Source organism: Alexandromys fortis, unplaced genomic scaffold (assembly GCF_014885135.2).
Source record: "Alexandromys fortis isolate MF-2015 unplaced genomic scaffold, M_Fortis_MF-2015_v1.1 scaffold_51, whole genome shotgun sequence".
NCBI lineage: Eukaryota > Metazoa > Chordata > Mammalia > Rodentia > Cricetidae > Alexandromys > Alexandromys fortis.
In genome coordinates this window covers 5,676,429-5,697,885 of record NW_026067925.1, presented here as the reverse complement: position 1 = coordinate 5,697,885, position 21,457 = coordinate 5,676,429, and the positions used below count along the sequence as shown (strand labels likewise).

Below are 21,457 nucleotides of genomic sequence, written 5' to 3'. Positions count from 1 at the left end.
GTAGACATGGTGCTGGAGAGTAGCTGAGAGTTCTACATCTGGATCCTTGGGCAACAGGAAGAGACAGTGAGTCACTAGGCCTGGCTTGAGCTTCTGAAACCTCAAGGCTCCCAGTGACACATTTCCTCCAACAAGGGCACACCTACTCCAACAAGGTCACACATCCTAATAGTGCCACCTCCTATGAGCCTATGAGAGCCATTTTCTTCCAAACCACCACAGTGGGTCATCAGATAAAAACACTTTCTGTACAACCCTGACAATCCAACTTTGTTTTCTGGGATCCATATAAAAACCTGGATACAATGACTCTAGTCTGTAATTCCATGCTCTTATGTAAGACTGGAGGCAGGGACAGAATCAGCTGGAAAGCCCTACTACACAAAATACAAGAGGCATCTGGTCTCAAACAGCAACCATACAAGGTGGAAGCAAAGAACCGACTGGTGGCTCCTGTCTATAACCTCAGCTCTTGCAGGGGTTAGGCAGGGAGATCATCATGCCAGCCTAAACTACACCATAAGTTTGAGGCCAGCATGGGTTATAGAGTGAGACCCTGTTTCAAGTATAAACTATACATGCATGCATGCATACACATATACACATATGTAAGGTCTCAATTATAAAAAGCTTTCAAAATTACGTCTTACTAACAAAAACTCTAAATATTTGTATAGCTACCAGAAGATATAAAGTAGTTGTTCAAGACCTCACCTAAAACACTGGGCTCAGAGGCTTTCCATATGAGTGCTATTAAAACTTTCAAGGAACAAATTGTCCCAATCTTAGGTAAACACTTTCAAAGAACTGGAAAAGAGGTACATTCTGTGACTTGTTTTCATAAATCTGGTGTTGTGCTAATAACAAAACCAAAGTACACTGAGCATGTGGGTACTGTGGAACAATCCTCTTGTACACTGTGAAGATTTGTCACTTGAATTGGTTTAATAAAATGATGATTGGCAAGTAGCCAGGCAGGAAGTAAAGGCAGGGTGACCAAACTAAGGATGATGGGCAGGAGAAGGGCAGAGACAAAAGACACCAGCCAGATGCAGACAGAATAAGATGGGCAGACTGTATTGAGAAAAGGTACTGCTACATGACAGAGTGTTAAGTTAATAATAAGCCTGAGCTATTGGTCAAGCATTTATAAGTAATATTAAGCCTCTGTATGGTAATTTGGGAATCAGCTGCTGGGTATTTGGGACTGAGCAGCTCTGAGATGATGGAGGTGGGTCTTGTATCTTATCTGTTGATTTCATTGGTTAATAATAAAGAAACTGCCTCGGCCCTCATAGGACAGAAAATTAGGTAGGCGGAGTAGACAGGGGAGAATGCTGGGAAAAAGAAGCTGAGTGAGTGAGTCGCCATGATTCTCCCGCTCCAGACAGATGCAGGTTAAGATCCTCCCTGGTAAGCCAGCTTGTGGGCTACACAGAATATTAGAAATGGGTTAGAACAATATGTAAGAGCTAGCCAATAAGAAGCTGAAACTAGCTGGGCCAGGCAGTGTTTGAAAGAATACAGTTTCCTTGTAATTATTTCGGGCATAAGCTAGCCATGCGGGCGGGCGGCCGGGTGCCGCGGACGCAGCCCCGCCGCTCCAATTTCAACACTGAGACAGGAAACTTCTGCCTACATGTTGGTGTTTGCCTTTCATTCCAGCACATGAAAGGCAGTCATAGGCATATTTCTGAGTTTGAAGCTATATCATGGTCCACATAGAAAGTTCCAGATCAAGCCGGGCAGTGGTGGTACACGCCTTTAATCCCAGCACTCGGGAGGCAGAGGTACGTGAATCTCTGTGAGTTCTGAGTTCGAGGCCAGCCTGGTCTACAAGAGCTAGTTCCAAGACAACCTCTAAAGCTACAGAGAAACCCTGTCTCGAAAGAAAAGGGAAAAAAAGAGGCGGGGCTGGAGAGACGGCTCAGCAGTTAAATATATATATATTGCTTTGATGCAATGCCCATCAAAATCCCAGCAAAATTCTTCAAAGACCTCGAAAGAATGGTACTCAACTTCATATGGAAAAGCAAAAAAACCAGAATAGTCAAAACAATCCTGGGCAATAAAAGAACTTCTGGAGGCATCACAATCCCTGACTTCAAATTCTACTACAGAACTACAGTACTGAAAACAGCCTGGTATTGGCATAAGAATAGACAAGAGGACCAATGGAACAGAATAGAAGACCCGGATATCAATCCACACATCTTCGAACACCTGATATTTGATAAAGAAGCAAAAAATAGGGGGCTGGAGAGATGGCTCAGAGGTTAAGAGCACTGGATGTTCTTCCAGAGGTCCTGAGTTCAATCCCAGCAACCACATGGTGGCTCACAGCCTCCCTAACGAGATCTGGTGCTCTCTTCTGGCCTGCAGGCAGAACACTGTATACATAATAAATAAATAAATCTTTAAAAAAAAAGAAGCAAAAAATATCAAATGGAAAAAAGAAAGCATATTTAACAAGTGGTGCTNATCGGAGAAATGCAAATCAAAACAACTCTGAGATTCCACCTGTAAGAATGGCCAACATCAAAAACACTGATGACAATTTATGCTGGAGAGGTTGTGGGGAAAAGAGAACACTTCTGCATTGCTGGTGGAAATGCAAGTGGTTCAACCCCTTTGGATATCAGTGTGGTGATTTCTCAGAAAATTAGAAAACAACCTTCCTCAAGACCCAATAATACCACTTTTAGGTATATATCCAAAAGATGCTCAATCGTGCCACAAGGACATGTGCTCAACTATGTTCATAGCAGCATTGTTTGTCAAAGCCAGAACCTGGAAACAACCTAAATGCCCCTCAATCGAAAAATTGATAAAAAAAAAAAGTGTACATTTACACAATGGAGTACTATTCAGCAGAAAAAATAACGACAGCTTGAATTTTGCAGGAAAATGGTGGAACTAAAAAACATTATTTTGAGTGAGGTAACCTAGACACAGAAAGACAATTATCACATGTAGTCACTCATAGGTGGTTTTTAAACATAAAGCAAAGAAAGCCAGTCTACAAACCACAATCCCAGAGAACTTAGACAGCAATGAGGACAATGAGAGAGACTTACATAGATCTAATCTACATGGGAAGTAGAAAGTATAAAAAGACAAAATCTCCTGATTAATTGGGAGCATGGGGAACTTGGGGGAGGATTGAAGGGGAAAGGAGAAAGGCAGGGAGGGGAGCAGAGAAAAATGTAGAGCTCACTGAATATCATGGAAAAAAATAAAAAATAAACAAAGCTATATATATATATGTAGATATATATTGCTCTTGCAGAAAAACTGGAGTTCATTTCCCAGTATCTATAGTGGGCAACTAAAAACTGCCTGTAATTTCAGCAATTTCAGCTCTAGGGTATCTTTGTGGGCACTGCACTCATATGCACACATGTCCCCACACACATATAACACATATATAATAATAATAATACATGAATCTTTTTAAAGACCAACTCAAACAGAACAAACCCCAAAGCTCAAATAGGTAGATACAAATATCCTAAAGGAAATATTTACTGACTGAATTTAAGAAGGCAGGAACGTAAACCATGACAAACTGGATTTATACCAAGTAACTGTTAATATAATTAGGAAAAATCTATGGATGAAACACACCACAAATATTAAAGAGGGAAAATGACTAGCTTCTTTATGAACTCATAATTAAAAAGTGTCTTAGTTGGGTGGTGGTGGCACACGCCTTTAACCCCAGCACTCAGGAAATAGAGGCAGTTAGGTCTCTGTAAGTCTGAGGCCAACCTGGTCTTCAGAGCAAGTTCCAGGACAGACTTCAAAACTACACAGAGAAATCCTGTCTCAAAAGGCAAAAACAGAAAACTAATCCTCCTTCAGTATGTGGCCCTGGTTCACCCCTTAAAGGGGGGGGGGGATTCTTATGTTTTAATATTGTCATCTTGACAGAAGCTAGAGTCACCTAGGGACAGACTTCTGGGTATGATGTGAGGGAGTTTCTAGATCAGGTTCATTCAGGTAGTAAGCCCCACACTAACTATGGGTGGAACAGTTTTATGGAGTGGGTATAGGGGCATCCTTACTAAATAATAAAAAAGGGAAGTGAGGACCACCAGCGCTCACCTCCCTTTGCTTTCTGTCAGGGAACACAATGTGACCAGCTGTTGTGCCTTTGTGCTTCCTCACGGTGGACTGAACATCAGAACCTCCCCCCCCCCTTTAAGGGGTGAACCAGGGCCACATACTGAAGGGGTTTTGTTTTTTGTTTTTGCCTTTCGAGATAGGATCTCTGTGTAGTTTTGAAGTCTATCCTGGAACTTGCTCTGTAGACCAGGCTGGCCTCAGACTTACAGAGACCTAACTGCTTCTACACCGGGAGGAAAGAAACTCTTACTCCCTGAAGCTGCTTTTGTTGGGCTTTCTGAACCAGCAGCGAAAAGAAGAATGAGTACACAGCGGAGCAGAGAAAGCACTAAACCCATTTCTGCAGAATATATAAATGGATACAGGATGCTGATTTAATAGGAAAATGTAATATTCCTAAAGATGCCGTTTTGAATCATTGCAATTCCCATTAAAAAAAAATCCTAAAAGAATTTTTTATGTAATAGTTGATAACCTGTTTTCAAATTTATGTGACTGTGTCCAGGTCCCAGGGTGTCTAAAGAGTTCTGGCCATAGAATGACTAAGACTTCTCAGGAGGACCTTCCTGAGAGATCCAAGTTCATGACATTATAGCACTAGAATGTAGGTGTGGCAATAGGCATACTCACCAATGGAACAGAGCAAGACGTTAAGCCCAGAAACAGACCCAAGTCCACACTGAAGATTTGTATGAAGACTACATGTCCAATAAATTAAGAAAATAGGGACTTTTTAATATGTGGTACTGGTTTAAAAATATATCTAGGGACTGGAGAGATGGCTCAAGGGTCAAGAGCACTGACTGCTCTTCTAGAGGACCTGGATTCAATTCTCAGCACGTGGGTGCTCAGAGTGTCTTAACTCAAGTCCCAAGGGTATCCAGTGACCCCTTTTGGCCTCCTTGGGCACTGCACACATATGGTGTACAAACATACATACAAGCAAAACACCCATATACATAAAAAAATCTCAAAAATGTTTTTAAGGGGGCTGGAGAGATGGCTCAGAGGTTAAGAGCATTGCCTGCTCTTCCAAAGGTCCTGAGTTCAATTCCCAGCAACCACAGGGTGGCTCACAACCATCTGTAATGAGGTCTGGTGCCCTCTTCTGTCCTGCAGGCATACACACAGACAGAATATTGTTTACATAATAAATAAATAAATGTTTTTAAAAATGTTTTAAAAATGAATCTAGATCCCATGGGAAAAGACACTGAATTGCTAGTATCACTTAGGAAAATACCTATCTCCACTGGAATTAAGAACTCATCAAAGGACAAAATTATAGCAACCGGAACACCTCAGCCAGGTGTGTACATGCAGTCTCAGAATTGGCAATGTTCTCTTTCATAAAATAGCAGAAATGTTCTGATACACCCAGTAGAGTGGGTTGGGATTATAGAAGTGCAGCTGGGGAGGAACCAAGGATAACCTGTGGACTGGTCGTTCAGGACCTCTAAGATGGGGACAGAAATTGATGGAAAAAAAACAGACATGTCAGCTCCAGTTATTTTTTCTAAGAACAAGCAGAGGGAGGCCCTTGTGGTTTTGACTGAAGCTGACTTTTTGGCTCTTTCTCTCTCCCTCTTTCTGAGCTCAGTGACTGTTTGGGTTTGGTTTGGTGGGGTAGGGACATTATCATGAATATTTCATTTCAGTTCATTCCCTTTGGCCCAGTTCAGGGACTCACTCTAAAACAAGAGCCTCATGGGGGGTGGTGGCGCACACTTTTAATCCCAGCAGAGGGAGGCAGAGGCAGGCGATCTTTGTGAGTTCGAGGCCAGTCTGGTCTACAAGAGCTAGTTCCAGTGGACAGGCTCCAAAGCTACAGAGAACCCCTGTCTCAAAAAAATAAAAATAAAAAATAAAAATAAAATAAATTAATAAATAAATAAAACAAGAGCCTCCCATGAATATTATTTAACAAACATTGTAAAAAAATAATGAACATATTAGTGGAAGAAAGAACTTGGGGCAGGGAAAAGTTTTGTCTATGTAAGACACCTGTAAAAATAGCTAACAATAAAACAGTTTAAAATTCATTTTCTTAGATTTCAGAAAATCTATTACTTTTTTTTTCTCCAGTGCCTTTTGAACCTAGGGCCTCATGCATGTCTAGCATCAAGTTATACCCTTAGACCAAAATGTGGTGCATTCCTTTAATCCCAGCACTCGGGAGGCAGAGGCAGGTGGATATCGGTGAGTTCAATGCCAGCCTAGTCTACAGAGAGTTCCAGGACTCCAAAGCTACAGAGAAATCCTGTCTCCAAAGAAAAAAGAAAGAAAGGAAGCAAACAAAAAAGAAATAAAGCCGAAAAGAAGGAAAGAAAGGACTGGGTACTAGCTCAGCTAGTGAAGCGCTCGCCTTACAAGAAGGGGAATGTACATAATCAAAACCCGGGCGTGCTGGCACACACATGCTTCTAACCTGTCGGGGGGCCAGCCTCGACAAAAGTACCTTTCTTCCAGAGTGGAGGCATGGGAATTTAGAAATATTGTAAAGAATACAAAGACACGAACAAAAACAATAAAATGCAGAAACACATAGGACAGTATCAGGAGGGAATTTCAGTGAGTACTGAAAATTCACCCATGTTTAATTTCCAACAGCTTAATATACCCTGACTTCAAACGGTAGGAGTGGAACGAAAGGACTGCATTAATATACAAAGTGAAAGTCACGTGGTACGGTCACCACTCACGCCCTTGACTCTGGCCCTAGACCTAACACTCTGTACGCAAACCGCTCCCTGGGTGGAATTCCAAGTTATTTCCATAAAGGCGAACTGGAACTTTGGTTGGATCCTTAGACTTTTGTTTTAGGTAGGAACCAACTGCTTCCCTATTTTAGGACCACAAGGTCTGGCAACTAGTCACAACTGTTGAGGACGAAAGTCTTGAGAGAGCAGAACTCTGATTCACAGCTAAGTGGGACCTTTGTTTGAGCTAGAAACACAATAATCTTGAATGAACTAAAAACAAGTCCCAAACTCCCTGACCTCTGGCCTCTTTGGGCCTCCACACTAAGCACATTAGAGGGTATACGTCAGCTGCCGCTAGATAACTCACCTAACCACTTGGTGAGTAATTTCAGGTCTGTGAGAAAAACCTGTCTCAAAATAAAAGTAGACACCCCGTGAATTCCAGGCCAGCCTGGTCTACAGAGCGAGGTCCAGGATAGCCAGGGCTACACAGGGAAACCCTGTCTTGAAAAACCAAAAACAGAAAAGAAAAAAGAAGTAGACAGTGGCTGGGCAGGTGGCACTTGCTTTTAATCCGAGGTCTTTGGAGACAGAGGCAGATGGAGCTCTGTGAGTTTGAGGTCAGTCTGGTCTACAGAGCGATTTCCACCCCATCCAGGGCTATACAGTGAGACGTCGTCTCTAAATCAATAGTTAACTAAGCAAATTAAACAAAGGTGGACAATGCCTTAGCATAGCAGCACGGGCTTGTCATTCTCCAAACCAGTATTTCATATAGGAATTATATTTCCTTACATTTATGTGGCATTCCTACTTTATCCAACACTCTTCCCCAAATCACTCTGCTTCAGCTCCTGCACGCGCGCGTGCGCGCGCACACACACACACACACACACACACACACACGGAATATTTTTAAAAGATACAGTTCAGGTATTCTGTAACATTTTTTTCCCACTAACATGGAACTGGACTTTGCATTCCTTTAATCGTGAATATAGTGACCAGGGATGACTTACTGTAGCCTGGAAGTCAAAGCGTACCTTCCAGTAAATACATTTTTATCATCATGGAACCACACCCAGAGTGCTGTCCTCTAGTAAGGCACAGGTCTCAGTAGATACAGCATAGATTTTATTGCTAGGAAACATCCAATATATTTGTTATCTAGTGCTTTAAATATCATTGGTGACTTGTCCGGTGTCCAAGACAAAACAAACAAACAAAAATTCAATAGAGCTCATAAATTTCCCGAGGTCACAGGCCATCTTTAACACTCTCAAACTCTCATCGGTGACTTACTGTTAGCGTGTGCTGAGCGCTCTAAATTTAAGACTGCGTTCAACCCACAAAACGTTATCTTCACTGTGAAAAGAAGGCTTAAAAAATTCAGAACACAATACTGTTGCTCCTTCTCACGGATCTGTTCCAATGACTACTCTTTCTTATATTTAATTTTTAAAATATAAGATAGTTTATATTTAAATATGTATTCTGTTTTGCCTGCTTTTGTCTGTACACCATATACATGCAATGCCCGCGGAGGACAGAAGAGGGCGCCAAATGCTCTAGCACTGGAGTTGTAACTCCAGTTGTAAGAAGTCAGTGGGCTGGAAACCGTAGCAGGGTACTCGGAAGAGCAGCCGGTGCTCCTTCCCACGGAACCACCTTTCTAGCCCCTGTATTCGATTTTTAATTAAAAAAATATTTTTACAGAGTTATTTAGCTTACGTTTGCTTTGAATTCTTGGCCCTCTGAGCGCTGGGGCTCACTGTGCACCATCATGCTAGCCTATGGCCGCTCCTCCGTACCTTCACCAGTCACATGACGTGTAAGAGAACCCCTTCCTCATTGTAAAGAAAACTTTACAAAAAAAGAAAATAAAGTTTACAGCTGTTTGACTTCTTGTTGGTCGTGTTAAATGTTAATTTGGGGAGATAATACTTATTGTTATATAGCATAATCCAAGAATGTGATTTTTTTTCTAGTTCAAAGTACATCTTAACTCCCATTAAAACCTAAAATATTTTGATATCCCTTTCTTGCTTGTGATTACTGAATACCAGACAACAACAAAAACAACCAAACCTGCATTAGAGATATCTCAGAACTTCATAACATCTTCGGTCTCTAAATCAGTACTTGGGAATTAATCACTTTACCTTTATACAGCACTTCTATTTTGGTAAAGAGTTTCTCCCAAACCACTGCTTCAATTTCTTAAAATAAGTCAGAAGTGAAATGCCCCTCCTTTTTCCTCCCTAGTCATCTCTGGCTCTCCTTTGGGGAGTAACAAGGGTACAACTACAGGGAGAATTTAATAATTCATGGGCGGGGTTGGGGCTGGGCATCAATCTCCAAGAGGAAAAAATAAAGGTATGGGGAGGATATACTCAAAACACATCATATACTTTCATGTAAATGGCCTCACATGTGTATGTATGTATGTATGTATCTCTATTATCTATCTATCTATCTATCTATCTATCTATCTATCTATCTATCTATCTATCTATCATCTATCTATCTATCTATCTATATATATATAACATTTTCCTAATGATCTAAGGCAAAACATGAGGGTACCACCGCCCTTCTGCAAAACCCAGCGTTGCAGAGGACGACACCTCATAAGAGACTCCCAGGAGGAGCTCAGGTCATCTGCTGGGGAGCTGGACACCCCGCTGGGATGCCCAACGCTGGTGGCCCGGGATGCATCTTTCTACCTCCATACTGCCAAGCCGCAGCAGCTCAACCACCACAGCAGCACCGCCACTGCCCCGGCCGCCATGGCGCCAACTCCACCTCTTAGCAACCGCCTCGGCTGCGCCAGCCGGGTTAGCACGCTCCGACGTCCCAGTTGGCTTGTGCACGCGCAAGGCGGGGGAGAGAGAGTGCGCGTGCGCAGGGGGAAGACTCGCAGGGTCTCCGGAAAGTCAGCCACTGGGTGAACACATAAGACCAATTTTCAGTTCAAAAAACTGCACCTTGAAAAATCCGAGTTGGCCCGATAAAAGAGAAACTATAGATGGTTCACCTCCTCCGCACCCCCGTATATAGTCTCCTGTAGCACAGGTTGGCCTCAAGCTCTTGGTAACTGAGGATAACCTTGAACTCAGAACTGAAGCAGAAAGCAGAGAGGGTTGCTGCTTTGCTCGACACGGCTTGCTCAGGACTACCTGCTCGGGGTGGCACCACCCACAATGAGCTGTGTCCTCTGCCGTTAATCATTAGTCAAGGAAATGTGCCACAGAATTGCTCACAGGTCCGCCTGACGCCTGATGGAGGCGATTCCTCAGTTCAAGTTCCCCTTCGCCGGCGACTCTAGTTTGTGTCATGCTGACCAAAGCTAACGAGCATAGTATGTATGAGACTCTCAAATCATGAATAAAATATTATATCTAATTTAAAAAGCAGAACAAAGTCATTTTTTCTTATTTTCAAGAGGAAAAGTGGACAGAAATGAATGTCATGTGTGTTCCTGCAATTAAAAACCGAATACATACAACAGCATTCTTGCTTTCAAAGAGTTTGTAATCTTGTGATACACTTGAGAGAAGCTCAGTTCTCATGCCCATTAAAATCTGTTTACTAGTTGAAGGCAGCAACTGCATCATCATTCTTTTCTATCACCACTGTAAGCAGGAAACACAACCCAGGGTTGCTAGCCAAGGTACACCTCTGTCCTTGAAGCAGTCCCTGAAAGAATTTTGGGAGGAGTATAGCAGAGTAAGTGGGTTTATTGATGAAACAGAAAGCCACAGAGTCAAGTGTGGCGGTTAAGAGAGGAAGACGTCCAATAGCTGCATGTGATTGGCATTGGAGCCATTTAGTCCACAACTAAAGTTTAGTGTTAAAGAAAGTATGGGCCTGGCGGTGGTGGCACACGCCTTTAATCCCAGCACCCAGGAGGCAGAGGCAGGCTGATCTCTGTGAGTTCGAGGCCAGCCTGGTCTACAAAGGGAGTTCCAGGACAGACTCCAAAGCTACAGAGAAACCCTGTCTCGAAAAAAAAAAAAAAAAAGAAAGAAAGAAAGTACGGGCTGGTGTGTTCTTTCTTTCTTCCTTTCTTTCTTTGAGACAGGGTTTCTCTGTAGCTTTGAAGCTCATGCTGGCCTTGAACTCACAGAGATCCACCTGCCTCCCCCCCCCACCAAGTGCTGGGATTAAAGGCGTGTGCCACCACCACCACCACCGCCCAGCTGGTCTGTTTTTCTTTTCCAGTGAATTCTATCTCTGAAGAGACTGTTTTGAAAGGTGTTAATCTCAGAGTTGGGAGGAAAAAGACTACCTACCCAAATCATCATGGCCAAATTATTGAAAGCAAACAATTAAAGCGAGTTTTGTGTGTGTGTCTCTCTGTGTATATATGTGTGTGTGTGTGTGTGTGTGTGTGTACACAGGCTGCCTTCCAGTAAGGCAGAGCTTGAGAGGTCAGCGCTGGACGTGAGGAAGACCTGCGGGCCAGCCGTGCTAAGGTAAGTATGAGAAGGTGACCCAAAGGAAGTTCTTTACTTCCAACCACTGTCACCAGCCAGAGTAAGACTCTGGTCATCGATAAATTTAAATGGAGGCCTGAGTTAAATTGAGGCAATGCCTGGTTGCAGGAGGAACCACAAACTGAGATTACCCGGCCTTCACCCAAGGACAGACCATTCAAAGGAAATGCCTGGCATCCCAAGGATCACCTGCTAGAACACACTCAATAGGCCCCTAGACAAATTTCAGCCAATTAGAGGTCTTAAAACCTCAGAAACCCCTCAAATCCATCTTTACTACTATAAAAGTCCAATTCTAACTGAGCTCGGGGCTCTCTGGTTATTTCAATATATTGGACATGCAGAGAGACCAAGTTTGCAAACTTGATTCAAATAAAGGCTCTTTGCTTTTACATATGGGACTCAGTCTCCTTGTTGGCTTTTGCAGGGACTTTGCGGATTTGGGCATTAACAGAAGATAATTTTTATAACTTGGGGGTAGGGGGCTTTTAAACAGGAAATTTGGTGGGCAAACTCACTGGCGTTACAGGAGCAGAACATAAGCGTAATAAATTAGTCCTAACAACTTCCCGAAAAAAGGCATTGTTGCAAGAAGGGAATAACAAGGTGGTCACAACAACGGGCAGACACATCAACGGGCAGTCACAACAACTGGCAGACACAACCCTGGGCAGACACAATGACGGGCAGTCACGACGATGGGCAGTCACAACAACGCGCAGACACAAAAACGGGCAGTTACAACAACATAGACCTAGACAGTCAAAATAACCTTTTGAAACAAAGTTAGGGTTGTAAGAGAGTTATTATACTTTTTGAAATAAAGGCGTGGTTTCCCTCTCCTGGAATCGGGGGTGCTGAACCATTTGTATTTCAGGTTATAGGTAGGGCAATAGCTCAGTCCTTCAGAAACAGTTTTAATCATGATCAGGAACGAGCCTAGTCTCTCTTTACTATAAGATAGCTTTGGCTTTGAAACCTCAGATGGAGGCAGACTGGTTTATCAAAGGCACGTTGTGCTGGCTTGCAGGTGGAGAAGGGAGTGTTAGTGGAGATGAGCCGTGGATCCCTGTGATCCTGACTATTTGGGACGATCTGTGGCCTAGGTTGGACTTTAGGCATAGTTCATTTGTCATCAACCGTCTCATTCGTAGAGCTCAGAAATGAAAGCGCTAGTAGCTCTGGTTACAGTTGAAACTCCTGGGTGTCAGCTGAAAGATGGGTGAGAAGGGGAGACAGACCAGGCCCTGACTTCAGACAGTATAATAACACCTTGCTTGGGAGGAAAACCTACAGGGGAGGTCCTGTAAGGTCAGAGCCTGCGGTCTGCCCAGAGGCCGGGGTTGTTATGGGGAAGGAAGTGCGTGTGGGAGGGGTGGAGGGGGAGTGTAGAAAGGTTTCCTTTTTTTTTTTTAAATGTTCAAATTGGCTTTTGCTAGGACTGCAAAGTGATTAGTCAAGAATGTTAGATGATTAAGAAATATCCTGTGTGACCAGGCATTAATAGGGTCTAGGGGTGTGTGGCAGAAATCCAGGAAATCGAAGGATCTTAGACCTATAAAGCTTACTACTGTGCTTTCAAGAAAATCGACACGCTTTAACCCAAATGGAGGAACTTTTCAAATGAAATGGCCATGGTTAAAAGAGCCATCCAGGGGCAGATATCAGAACCAGGACAACAGAACTGGGAAATCATTTTTCACGTCTCCACTACTGGTCTTGTTTCACAGTGTCCCCTGTGCCCAGGAGTCTTACATGTAGCAGGTTCTCAATGTGTAATAACACAATAAGCAGAAACAGTAGGCTTGCTTTCTGTGGTTCCAGCTCAGGATCTAAGCAGAGGCTGGCCAGGTTGGCATGTGAATAAGAGACATAGCAAAAACCATGACAGTATACCCACATTGGGAGGCAGTACACAGAATACAATACTATTCTGTTTTTATTTGCCACCACCGCCCGGCCTAGGGTTTTTTTTTTTCAAAGCAATTTTTATCAGAATTTGATGTCACAGTTAACTTGGGTTGCAGTGAAAACAATTAGATCAGGGCTAGAGAAGTGGCTCAGCAGTTAAGAGCGTTCCTGCAGCTCTCGCTGCTCTTGCAGAGGATCTGGAGTCTCTTCCCAGCCCCTATTATCACGTGGCTCACCACCAGCCCTCTTCTGACCTTCATGAGCCTGAGCGCGCGCGCGCGCGCGCGCGCACACACACACACACACACACACACACACACACACACTAAAAATTAATTTAAAACCCACATTAGATAGACAGTAGACCGGCGGTGGCGCCGCACGCCTTTAATCCCAGCACTCGGGAGGCAGAGGCAGGCGAATCTCTGTGAGTTCAAGGTCAGCCTGGTCTACAAGAGCTAGTTCCAGGACAGACCCCAAAGGTACAGAGAAACCCTGGCTTGAAAAACCAAAAAAGAAAAAGATAGACAGTAGGCATACTCTAGAATCAGCCACAACTGAAACACTAAACATACAAGAAACATATAAGCATATAAATCTGCAAAGAAAATGCTCAAGGCTCTTCAACAAAGTGGAAACAAACCAGGTGTCTGATTTCTCTTTAATCACTGTTGGCCATTACATAGAGGTCTGTCTGGGGCAGGGAGGGAGCTCTGGTTCCTTTTGGACATTAGTCAGTGCACTAACAATTCAAACTTGATTTTATTTATTTATTTATTTTTCAAACTTGATTTTAAATATGATCCTCAGCTGGACTGCATTGTAGTTCCCATGTTTATTATTTTCTGTAATATTTAAGAATTACCTAAGCATATACAAAATGTACAGTTACTAAAGCAGCTAATTATTTGTCCCCTATTAAAGAAGGGGCTTTGCTGTTCTTTCATGGCTGGAACCATAATAAACACTGTACCTGCAATTTGTAACATAAGTATTACAATGTTCTTAGTACTAATCTTGAAACCTTGTTTTTCAAAGTCCATTTAATTTTGATCAGTATATTGCACTAATTATTTTCATTATATGAAATCTACTATGTGTCAGATGATTTAATCTATTTAAGTGTTGATCTGCTAGCAGAACTTGTACTTTTTACAGTAACTCAAAATTAATAAAGAAAACAGTTCACCAGTGTTTAGTTTTATATTGAGGTGCTCAGGTTGGAATAAAGTGGTATAAAAAGCAAAAAAAAAATGCTCAAGGTACCATTTCGAGCCTCATTAGAGCACGTTAAGTCCTACATAAAAGTGTGAAGGCTATGGGGAATAACTCAGTGGTAGAGTATTCGGCTCAAATTACAAGGTTCTGGATTTGATTTCCAACACTTCCAGAGAGAAAAAGTGGGCGGGTTAAGGGGGGTAGGGCGGGCAGAGGGAGAGAAATTCTTCTGTAGAAAGGATGTATTTTACTTTATAAAATATGGTTGTGGAGATTAAAAAAACCCAGGTGCATTACGGATATGACGTGGGCAATTGACTCATCTCTGTGCCTCAGGTACTGCAAAATGAGAAGAGTCAGGACTTATCTCATTTCCTAAAGTCCTCCACTTTCACTGCTTTTGAGCTAGCACGTTAGCCCCTTTGTCAGTTCTAAACGCACTCGGCTCCGTTCCAGCTTCCGCGTATTTTTTTTTTTTTTGTATTTCCGTTTGTGCTTTGTAAGGGTATTTCGTCCCTTAGCTAAACCAAGTCTTTAAACCGACAACAAAATTGGCTTTCAGAGACCAAGACCGACAGTCCGTGACAGCACGGCGCCGCTCCTCGGCCGCCTCGCAGCACTGCATGTTGGGAGTTGTAGTCCCACACTCCTCAAGCCCCTCACGGCCCTCACGCCCCTCCGCGCCTCTGGAGTTTGAAAGCCCCAGGAGGGGCCGGTGGGCGGGCGGCGGAGGGCGGAGCTCCCTTAGCCCCGCCCCCCGCTCGCCGCTCTCGCGCGGTTCGCGGCTGAGTCGCGCGCCAGGCCGGAGGAGGGGGTGTGGCCTCGGCCCTGGGGTGGCGGCAGTTGAGGCCGCGGCGCCTGCGGGCGGTGCTGCGGCTCCGGCCTGCGCGAAGTGGTCCCGCCCTGAGCGGGCGGCGGTGCGCGGGGCGGGGCCTGGCGGGAGGGTGGCGGCCCGCGGGGCGGGGGCGGGGCCGGCCTCTGGCTCCTTCTTCCTCCGCATGTGGCTGGCGGCCGCACAGCAGTTGGCTTCACGTTCTGCTCGCCCGCCGCGTCTCCTCAAGGCTCCTCTGGCCTGCCCGGAGCCATGTCGATCTCAGAGAGCAACCCGGGCGCCGCCTCCCTGCCCAACGGCGACTGTGGCCGCCCCAGGGCGCCGCCCGGAGGGAACCGGGTGACGGTGGTGCTGGGCGCGCAGTGGGGCGACGAGGGCAAAGGGAAGGTGGTGGATCTGCTGGCGCAGGATGCCGACATCGTCTGCCGCTGCCAGGTGAGAGGAGCCGGGCCCTGGCGGGGGACGACCGGGCGCGGTGAGGTGTCACCTTGAGCTGCGCCCCTTGGCCCGGGAGCTGCGGGGGGAGCCCCTGCCCTGGAGTCTCGGGTGGCGCTTCGGGTGACTGTGGAGGAACCTGGAGGATGTGCGACGCTTGAGCAGCATTTTGGGGTCTGGGGACCGGACGGGCGGTTCGCTGGGGGCGGAGTGGAGGGGGCTGCCGCCCGAGGCCTGCTCCCGACTCCCGCTCTGACCCGGTGCGGACCGGGCGAGGCCCACCCACCGCGGTGGCCGAGGGAGGGTCCTTTCCCTCAAATTCCCAGAAACCGAGACTGCCCCACCTGCAGGCCCCGGCACGCAGAACCGCTCCTCCTTCGGTCCACTTTGTTGACATCAGATTCCGCAGCAGAGCTTTGGGACTGTTTGGGTCCTCTTTTTTTTTTTTTTTTTTTTCCCCTTTGTATCCCTTAAATTATATTAATGGGAGATCTTTTTTTACTCATTGGACCCTAAAGAAGGAATCTATGAGTGTGAGCAAGTAGATAGCAGATTTCAAATTGGATATTTAGAAATATTTACAATGTTCCGGTAACATAAAAAGTTGACTTTCGGGAAATCGAGTGCTTCCTACCCAGAGACACGTGGTTTTCAATGTTAGCTTTTTTTTTTCTTCTTTTCTCCTATTTGTTTTGCTTTGAAGCAGCCTAGAGGCGAGGCCTTTGTAAAGGCTCTCAGAAAACTATCTCCCGGCTTCAGAGTTCAAAATAGATGAGCATACCCGTGTTCAAAAGATGCAGTGTTTGCAGTTGACGGCGGCATGTTTGTTTAGGTTGTAAGAATATCTCTTTTTCCTGAATGTGCATTGTTTTGTGTCTTGATGCGCAGTTGGTCTAGGTTAGGCGAGGGACCTGGGGGAAAGCTTTCTGCCTAAAATTGAATCCTATGCAGAAGCAGGTGTGTAAAAAGCTAGACGCTGTGGCTTGGGCTATCTTCCTTTTTATTGAGTGCAGAAACGTACCCTGTCTGTTTCTCTGCCGAGCTAACCGTGGCATTAACTATGGCGTTCCCACCCAGTCTTCCTTTTCACCTGTTTCTGTTCCTGCACCTTGTCTGGCAGCATGCATATTTAATGGTGCTTTGAAAGGGGTTGGCGTGGTATTCTGACTCACGTTGCCATAGGAAGTGCTCCAAAGGAAAGCCTTTACCATTTCGTGTTTAAAATCATGTCTTGTACGCAGGATTGAAGACTTAGGAAAGTGCCTAAACTCTTGGTGGTTAGAAGGGTGGGTTTGAGGCCTACTTGGCTTTTTACTTGGAAATAGATCACAGACAGGTCCAGCCGTATTGTAGATTCCAAGGTTGTAGCCATTGCATTTATCCAAAAGGTTCTCAGTATAATGTCCCTTTAAAAAGTTATAGGATCAGTTTGTAGACTGAAGGTGTTATTATGTTACCAAGAAAGTGTTCTTAGGGAGGTCATGTATCAGGCTGATCTGATGCCTTTGGAATGCCCAGAGATATGATTGGGGAGTTACCTGAGGCTAGTGGAGAAATAAGTGATCAGTCAAACTTCCACACTTATAAACTTACTACTTACATGATCCTTACATTTTTTTCTTGTGTGATTTAAGAGCCCATCATTAGGATTCTTACTATTCTCATTAACTGCAAGTAGATAAAAAATAGGCTTAAGCATTTCTTTTTGGATTTTGCTTTTTGTTTTCAAGACAGGGTTTCTCCATGTAGCCCTGCATGTAGACCAGGGTGACTTAAAACTCGGAGATCCACTTCACCTACCTCTGCCTTACAAGTGCCCCGTGCCACTGGGACCCTCTAGCATTTCTCTTTTGTGGTTCATCTTGATAACTGTAGCTTATTTACTAGCACTAGTAACCCAGTGTCTACTTAATGACATTAGTTCTAGGTTGTAACTCTGAAGACAGTGGAATGTATAGAGAATGGAGACAGCCAATTGTAGGAAAGGAATTTTGAGCCTGGACCAATTTGAGTTTATTTGACAAGTGGAGTGTTAGCCATCAAGAAGAAAATTGTCATTTATAGGTGAATGGTGGGGTTGGAGAACATTATATTAATAACTCAGATTTAGAAAAACAAATATGGCTTGTATTCTCATCCAAAGAATCCTAAAAAAATATTGAAAATAGAACTATATGGGAAGAGAAAGGGGATTGGGTCAAAGAGGTTGATAAGTGATTTTTTTTTTGTTTTTGTTTGTTTTTTCGAGACAGGGTTTCTCTGTAGCTTTGGTGCCTGTCCTGGAACTAGCTCTTGTAGACCAGGCTGGACTCGAACTCCCAGAGATCCGCCTGCCTCTGCCTCCCGAGTGCTGGCATTAAAGGCGTGCACCACCACCGCCCAGCAAGGCTGACGAATATGAGCAAAGTACATGAGACACCTGTGTGAAAGTGTTGTATGAGATCTACCATTTTGTTCAGCTGCTAATCAAGTATACATTCAAAGAGGTTTATATTAATAAAATGTATCCCTTGTTATTGTTACACACCATTTCTCCAGAGTGTTTTGTATATGTGTATATAAATGTATCCATATTTCAAATAGAATCACAAAATAATTCTTTTACATATAAAATGTAGCTTGAAATCTAGTTTTAAAGGGGAGAAGGGGATGAGTGATGTTTCCTAACTACTATACTTTTTAGTAATAATAATAATAAGATACATTTTGGGGGAAAGTAGGTGCAAAGCTAATGACATTTTGTCATTGGAGCACTTAAGGCCTGTCTTCCAATTCAGGATCATAGATAGTTATTTATAAATGTGTAGGCACTCTAGACTCATAAATACATGTATAGGACTTGAACCAAGGGATGATCATCACTGCTGTGCTGCCTTTAGTTTTAAATCAATTTTTTTTAATGGAAAGGAGAGTAAGTAGAGGACCAGCTGCAGACTGATGCTTCATCCAGGAAACACCTATTTTGTATCTACAGGACAACACTGAGCTCTGCAGTGGAAATGCCAGACTGTCTGAGCCTGTGCCCACAAGAAACTCCTAGTCTAGGAAACCACTGCTGTGTAAATGGATTTGTTGCCAGGGCAGGGCTGAGGAAAGTTAGGTAGCATGTGGAAACAGGATATAGCACAGAAGTAGCTTGTTAGTAAACCTATTACTGTTCTCCCCCGATAAGTAGTATATTTGCTTCTAGGTAAAACTAGATGCTGGAATTTGGTGTTTAAGAGTCCACACTTCTTAACTAAGACCTTTCAAGCCAGTGCTGTTTCCTGCTTTCATTGTGAGTTGTTTCGTAGTGGAAATTTAAGGTAGGAAACAAAACCTGAGACTGCTGAGACTGTCATCATTTTCACATTTGTGTGTCTGAAACTGAAAATGACCACAATGGTGAATGTCTTCAACTCTCCAAAGATTGCCCAAGCACTTGGACGTCTTTGTTAAAAAATAATGCAGATAGATACCTTTATGTATTTTTTTTTATCTAGTATATCTGGTTATGTTGAATAGTTTAATCAGTGTTCTACTAGTAACTTAATAGTCAACTTTGGGATTGAAATTAGTGATTAAAAGGATGCTTATTGCTACAGGTTGACAGGTGTGTTAGATATGGTGAAAAAGTTCATGTGGAAAAGTGAAGTTTCAGTACCAAGAAAGTATCTGATAGTAACCTTTGACTCAAACTACCAGGTTCTTAAGTTTGAACATTAGACAAGGGCATGGGTCTGAGGCCCTGTGACTTTTTAATCTATAGTGGAACCCCATTCATTCCTTCTTTCATTTGGAGCCCTGTTGATCATAATAGTGTCCACGTATTCAAGCCATAAAGACAAAGAGAGCCAGACTGTTTCCCTTGGGACTCTGAAAAGAGAGAGCCTCTAGGACTTGTACATGAAATTGTTTCCTTGGCACTTGGGCTTTTGCTGTTGTAAAAGAAAAGGCCATTATTTTATGTCCATAACACCCCAGAGGTTGCCTTCATCTCCATCACCGCAGGAACTCACTTAAAAAGAGGGGAGTAACTTGAGGGAATAGAAAGGTCTAATACAATAAGAATAGAGTCATTTTTGCGGGTTTGATTTCATTCCCTTTTAGTCTAGCCTGTCATGTCCCAGTCCCTGTCCCCATCTCCTCTTCCCTCTCTCCCCCTATCATACCTCCCCCTTGCCTTTTAAACTTCCCCAGAACCTTTTTAACTTCAAAATTAGACACTTAGATATGTCAACAATATTTGGTTTGAACTTACAGTGTAAAATTGAACTTGGTGGGTTCTGGTTTTTAGAGAATAGAAAGAAAAAAAATCCAAAACATTTGTCTTCTGAGTTCTTTAAGATCCAGTTAGGGAGAAAGGGTATTCATGGAAAGTCTGAGAACAAGATGACTAAGTATTGTTATTGCATCCCTATATCCTGCAGTGCCATGCTTTACAAGTATTGTCCTGGACACCATAGAGATGTTATTAAAATTCAGCATTTAATCTTATTTATATTTTTATTGCTAGAGCAAGATGTGAACATTGAGAGCAAGGGTATACTTACCTTGTTGTAATGGGCTTGTTTCTTGTTTCTTTGTTACAGACAATGGAAAGAAACTGTAATAAGCAAAGTCAGGATTTGTCTGGTGGAGGAGGAGAGTGGCCAGGGCTGCTTCTGGGATCTATCTCAGCAGCATTTCATGGGTTCTAGCACTTTAAATCCTGGCTTTCTGATGCTGATTAGCTCTTTGTCTGGATCAGTGCTGTGTTGTAAAGTAAGGGGAAAGAAGGGGAGGGTTTTTTTTTTTGTTTTGTTTTTTTTTTTTTTTGGTTTTTCAGACAGGGTTTCTCTGTGGTTTTGGTTCCTGTCCTGGAATTAGCTCTTGTAGACCAGGCTGGTCTCGAACTCACAGAGATCCGCCTGCCTCTGCCTCCCGAGTGCTGGCATTAAAGGCGTGTGCCACCACCGCCCAAGAAGGGGAGTTGAACATACTCTTAATGCTGACCTGAAATTAATTTCGTGTGGTGTCGTAGGAGACTGCTCATCGTTACCTGGACACCCAGACCTGAATAATATAACTTATATTAATTACAACACTGCTTGGCCAATGGCTTAGGCATATTCCTGGCTAACTCTTATATCTTAAATTAACCTATTTCTGTTAGTCTGTGTATCACCATGAGGCAGTGGCCTACTGGTAAGGCCCATTCTGGTGTCTTTCTCCTCCAGCAGCTACATGGTGTCTCTTTGACTCTGCCTACCTATCTCTGTTCTGATTTCCTGCCTGACTTTACTCTGCTAACTATTGGCTGAAATAGCTTTTTTTTTTTTTTTTTTTGAGACAGGGTTTCTCCGTAGCTTTTTGGTTCCTGTCCTGGAACTAGCTCTTGTAGACCAGGCTGGTCTCGAACTCACAGAGATCCGCCTGCCTCTGCCTCCCGAGTGCTGGCATTAAAGGCGTGCACCACCATCGCCTGGCCCTGAAATAGCGTCTTTATTAATCAATAGTAATAAGACATATTCTTAGCAGATAGAGGGGAATCCCAAATCAGTATGGGAATACAAAACAGAAGAAAACACTAGAACATTTGGGATTTATCTTGTTCACAGAATATTTTTCAACAGTCTACTGTACTATAGACTCTTCTTTTCTGGAAAAATGTTTTTTGGAGTCAAATTATTTCAATTCTAGGAAAAAAAAAGTGAAAATTACCTATGTATTTTTGTAATTTTGGAAATTTGCTTTTTTTGCTTTGAAAACAT

General features: G+C 43.5%; 2 protein-coding genes across 2 annotated transcripts in view; one reads left to right on the top strand and one right to left on the bottom strand.

Annotated features, from left to right (window-relative positions):
* Catspere (catsper channel auxiliary subunit epsilon) overlaps window positions 1–9,989 on the bottom strand; it is a 90,255-nt gene extending 80,266 nt beyond the window's left edge. The window contains exons 1-2 of the mRNA XM_050143124.1: window positions 9,868–9,989; window positions 9,557–9,773 (exon numbers count right to left, since the gene is read on the bottom strand). Coding sequence (XP_049999081.1) covers window positions 9,557–9,621 — 65 coding nt within the window. The 5' untranslated portion in view covers window positions 9,622–9,773; window positions 9,868–9,989. The remainder of the gene's footprint in view (window positions 1–9,556; window positions 9,774–9,867) is intronic.
* Window positions 9,990–15,403: 5,414 nt separating this feature from the next.
* Window positions 15,404–21,457, top strand: part of Adss2 (adenylosuccinate synthase 2) — a 30,324-nt gene continuing 24,270 nt past the window's right edge. Inside the window, exon 1 of the mRNA XM_050142924.1 lies at window positions 15,404–15,725. Within this exon, the coding sequence (XP_049998881.1) occupies window positions 15,543–15,725 (183 nt within the window). The 5' untranslated portion in view covers window positions 15,404–15,542. The remainder of the gene's footprint in view (window positions 15,726–21,457) is intronic.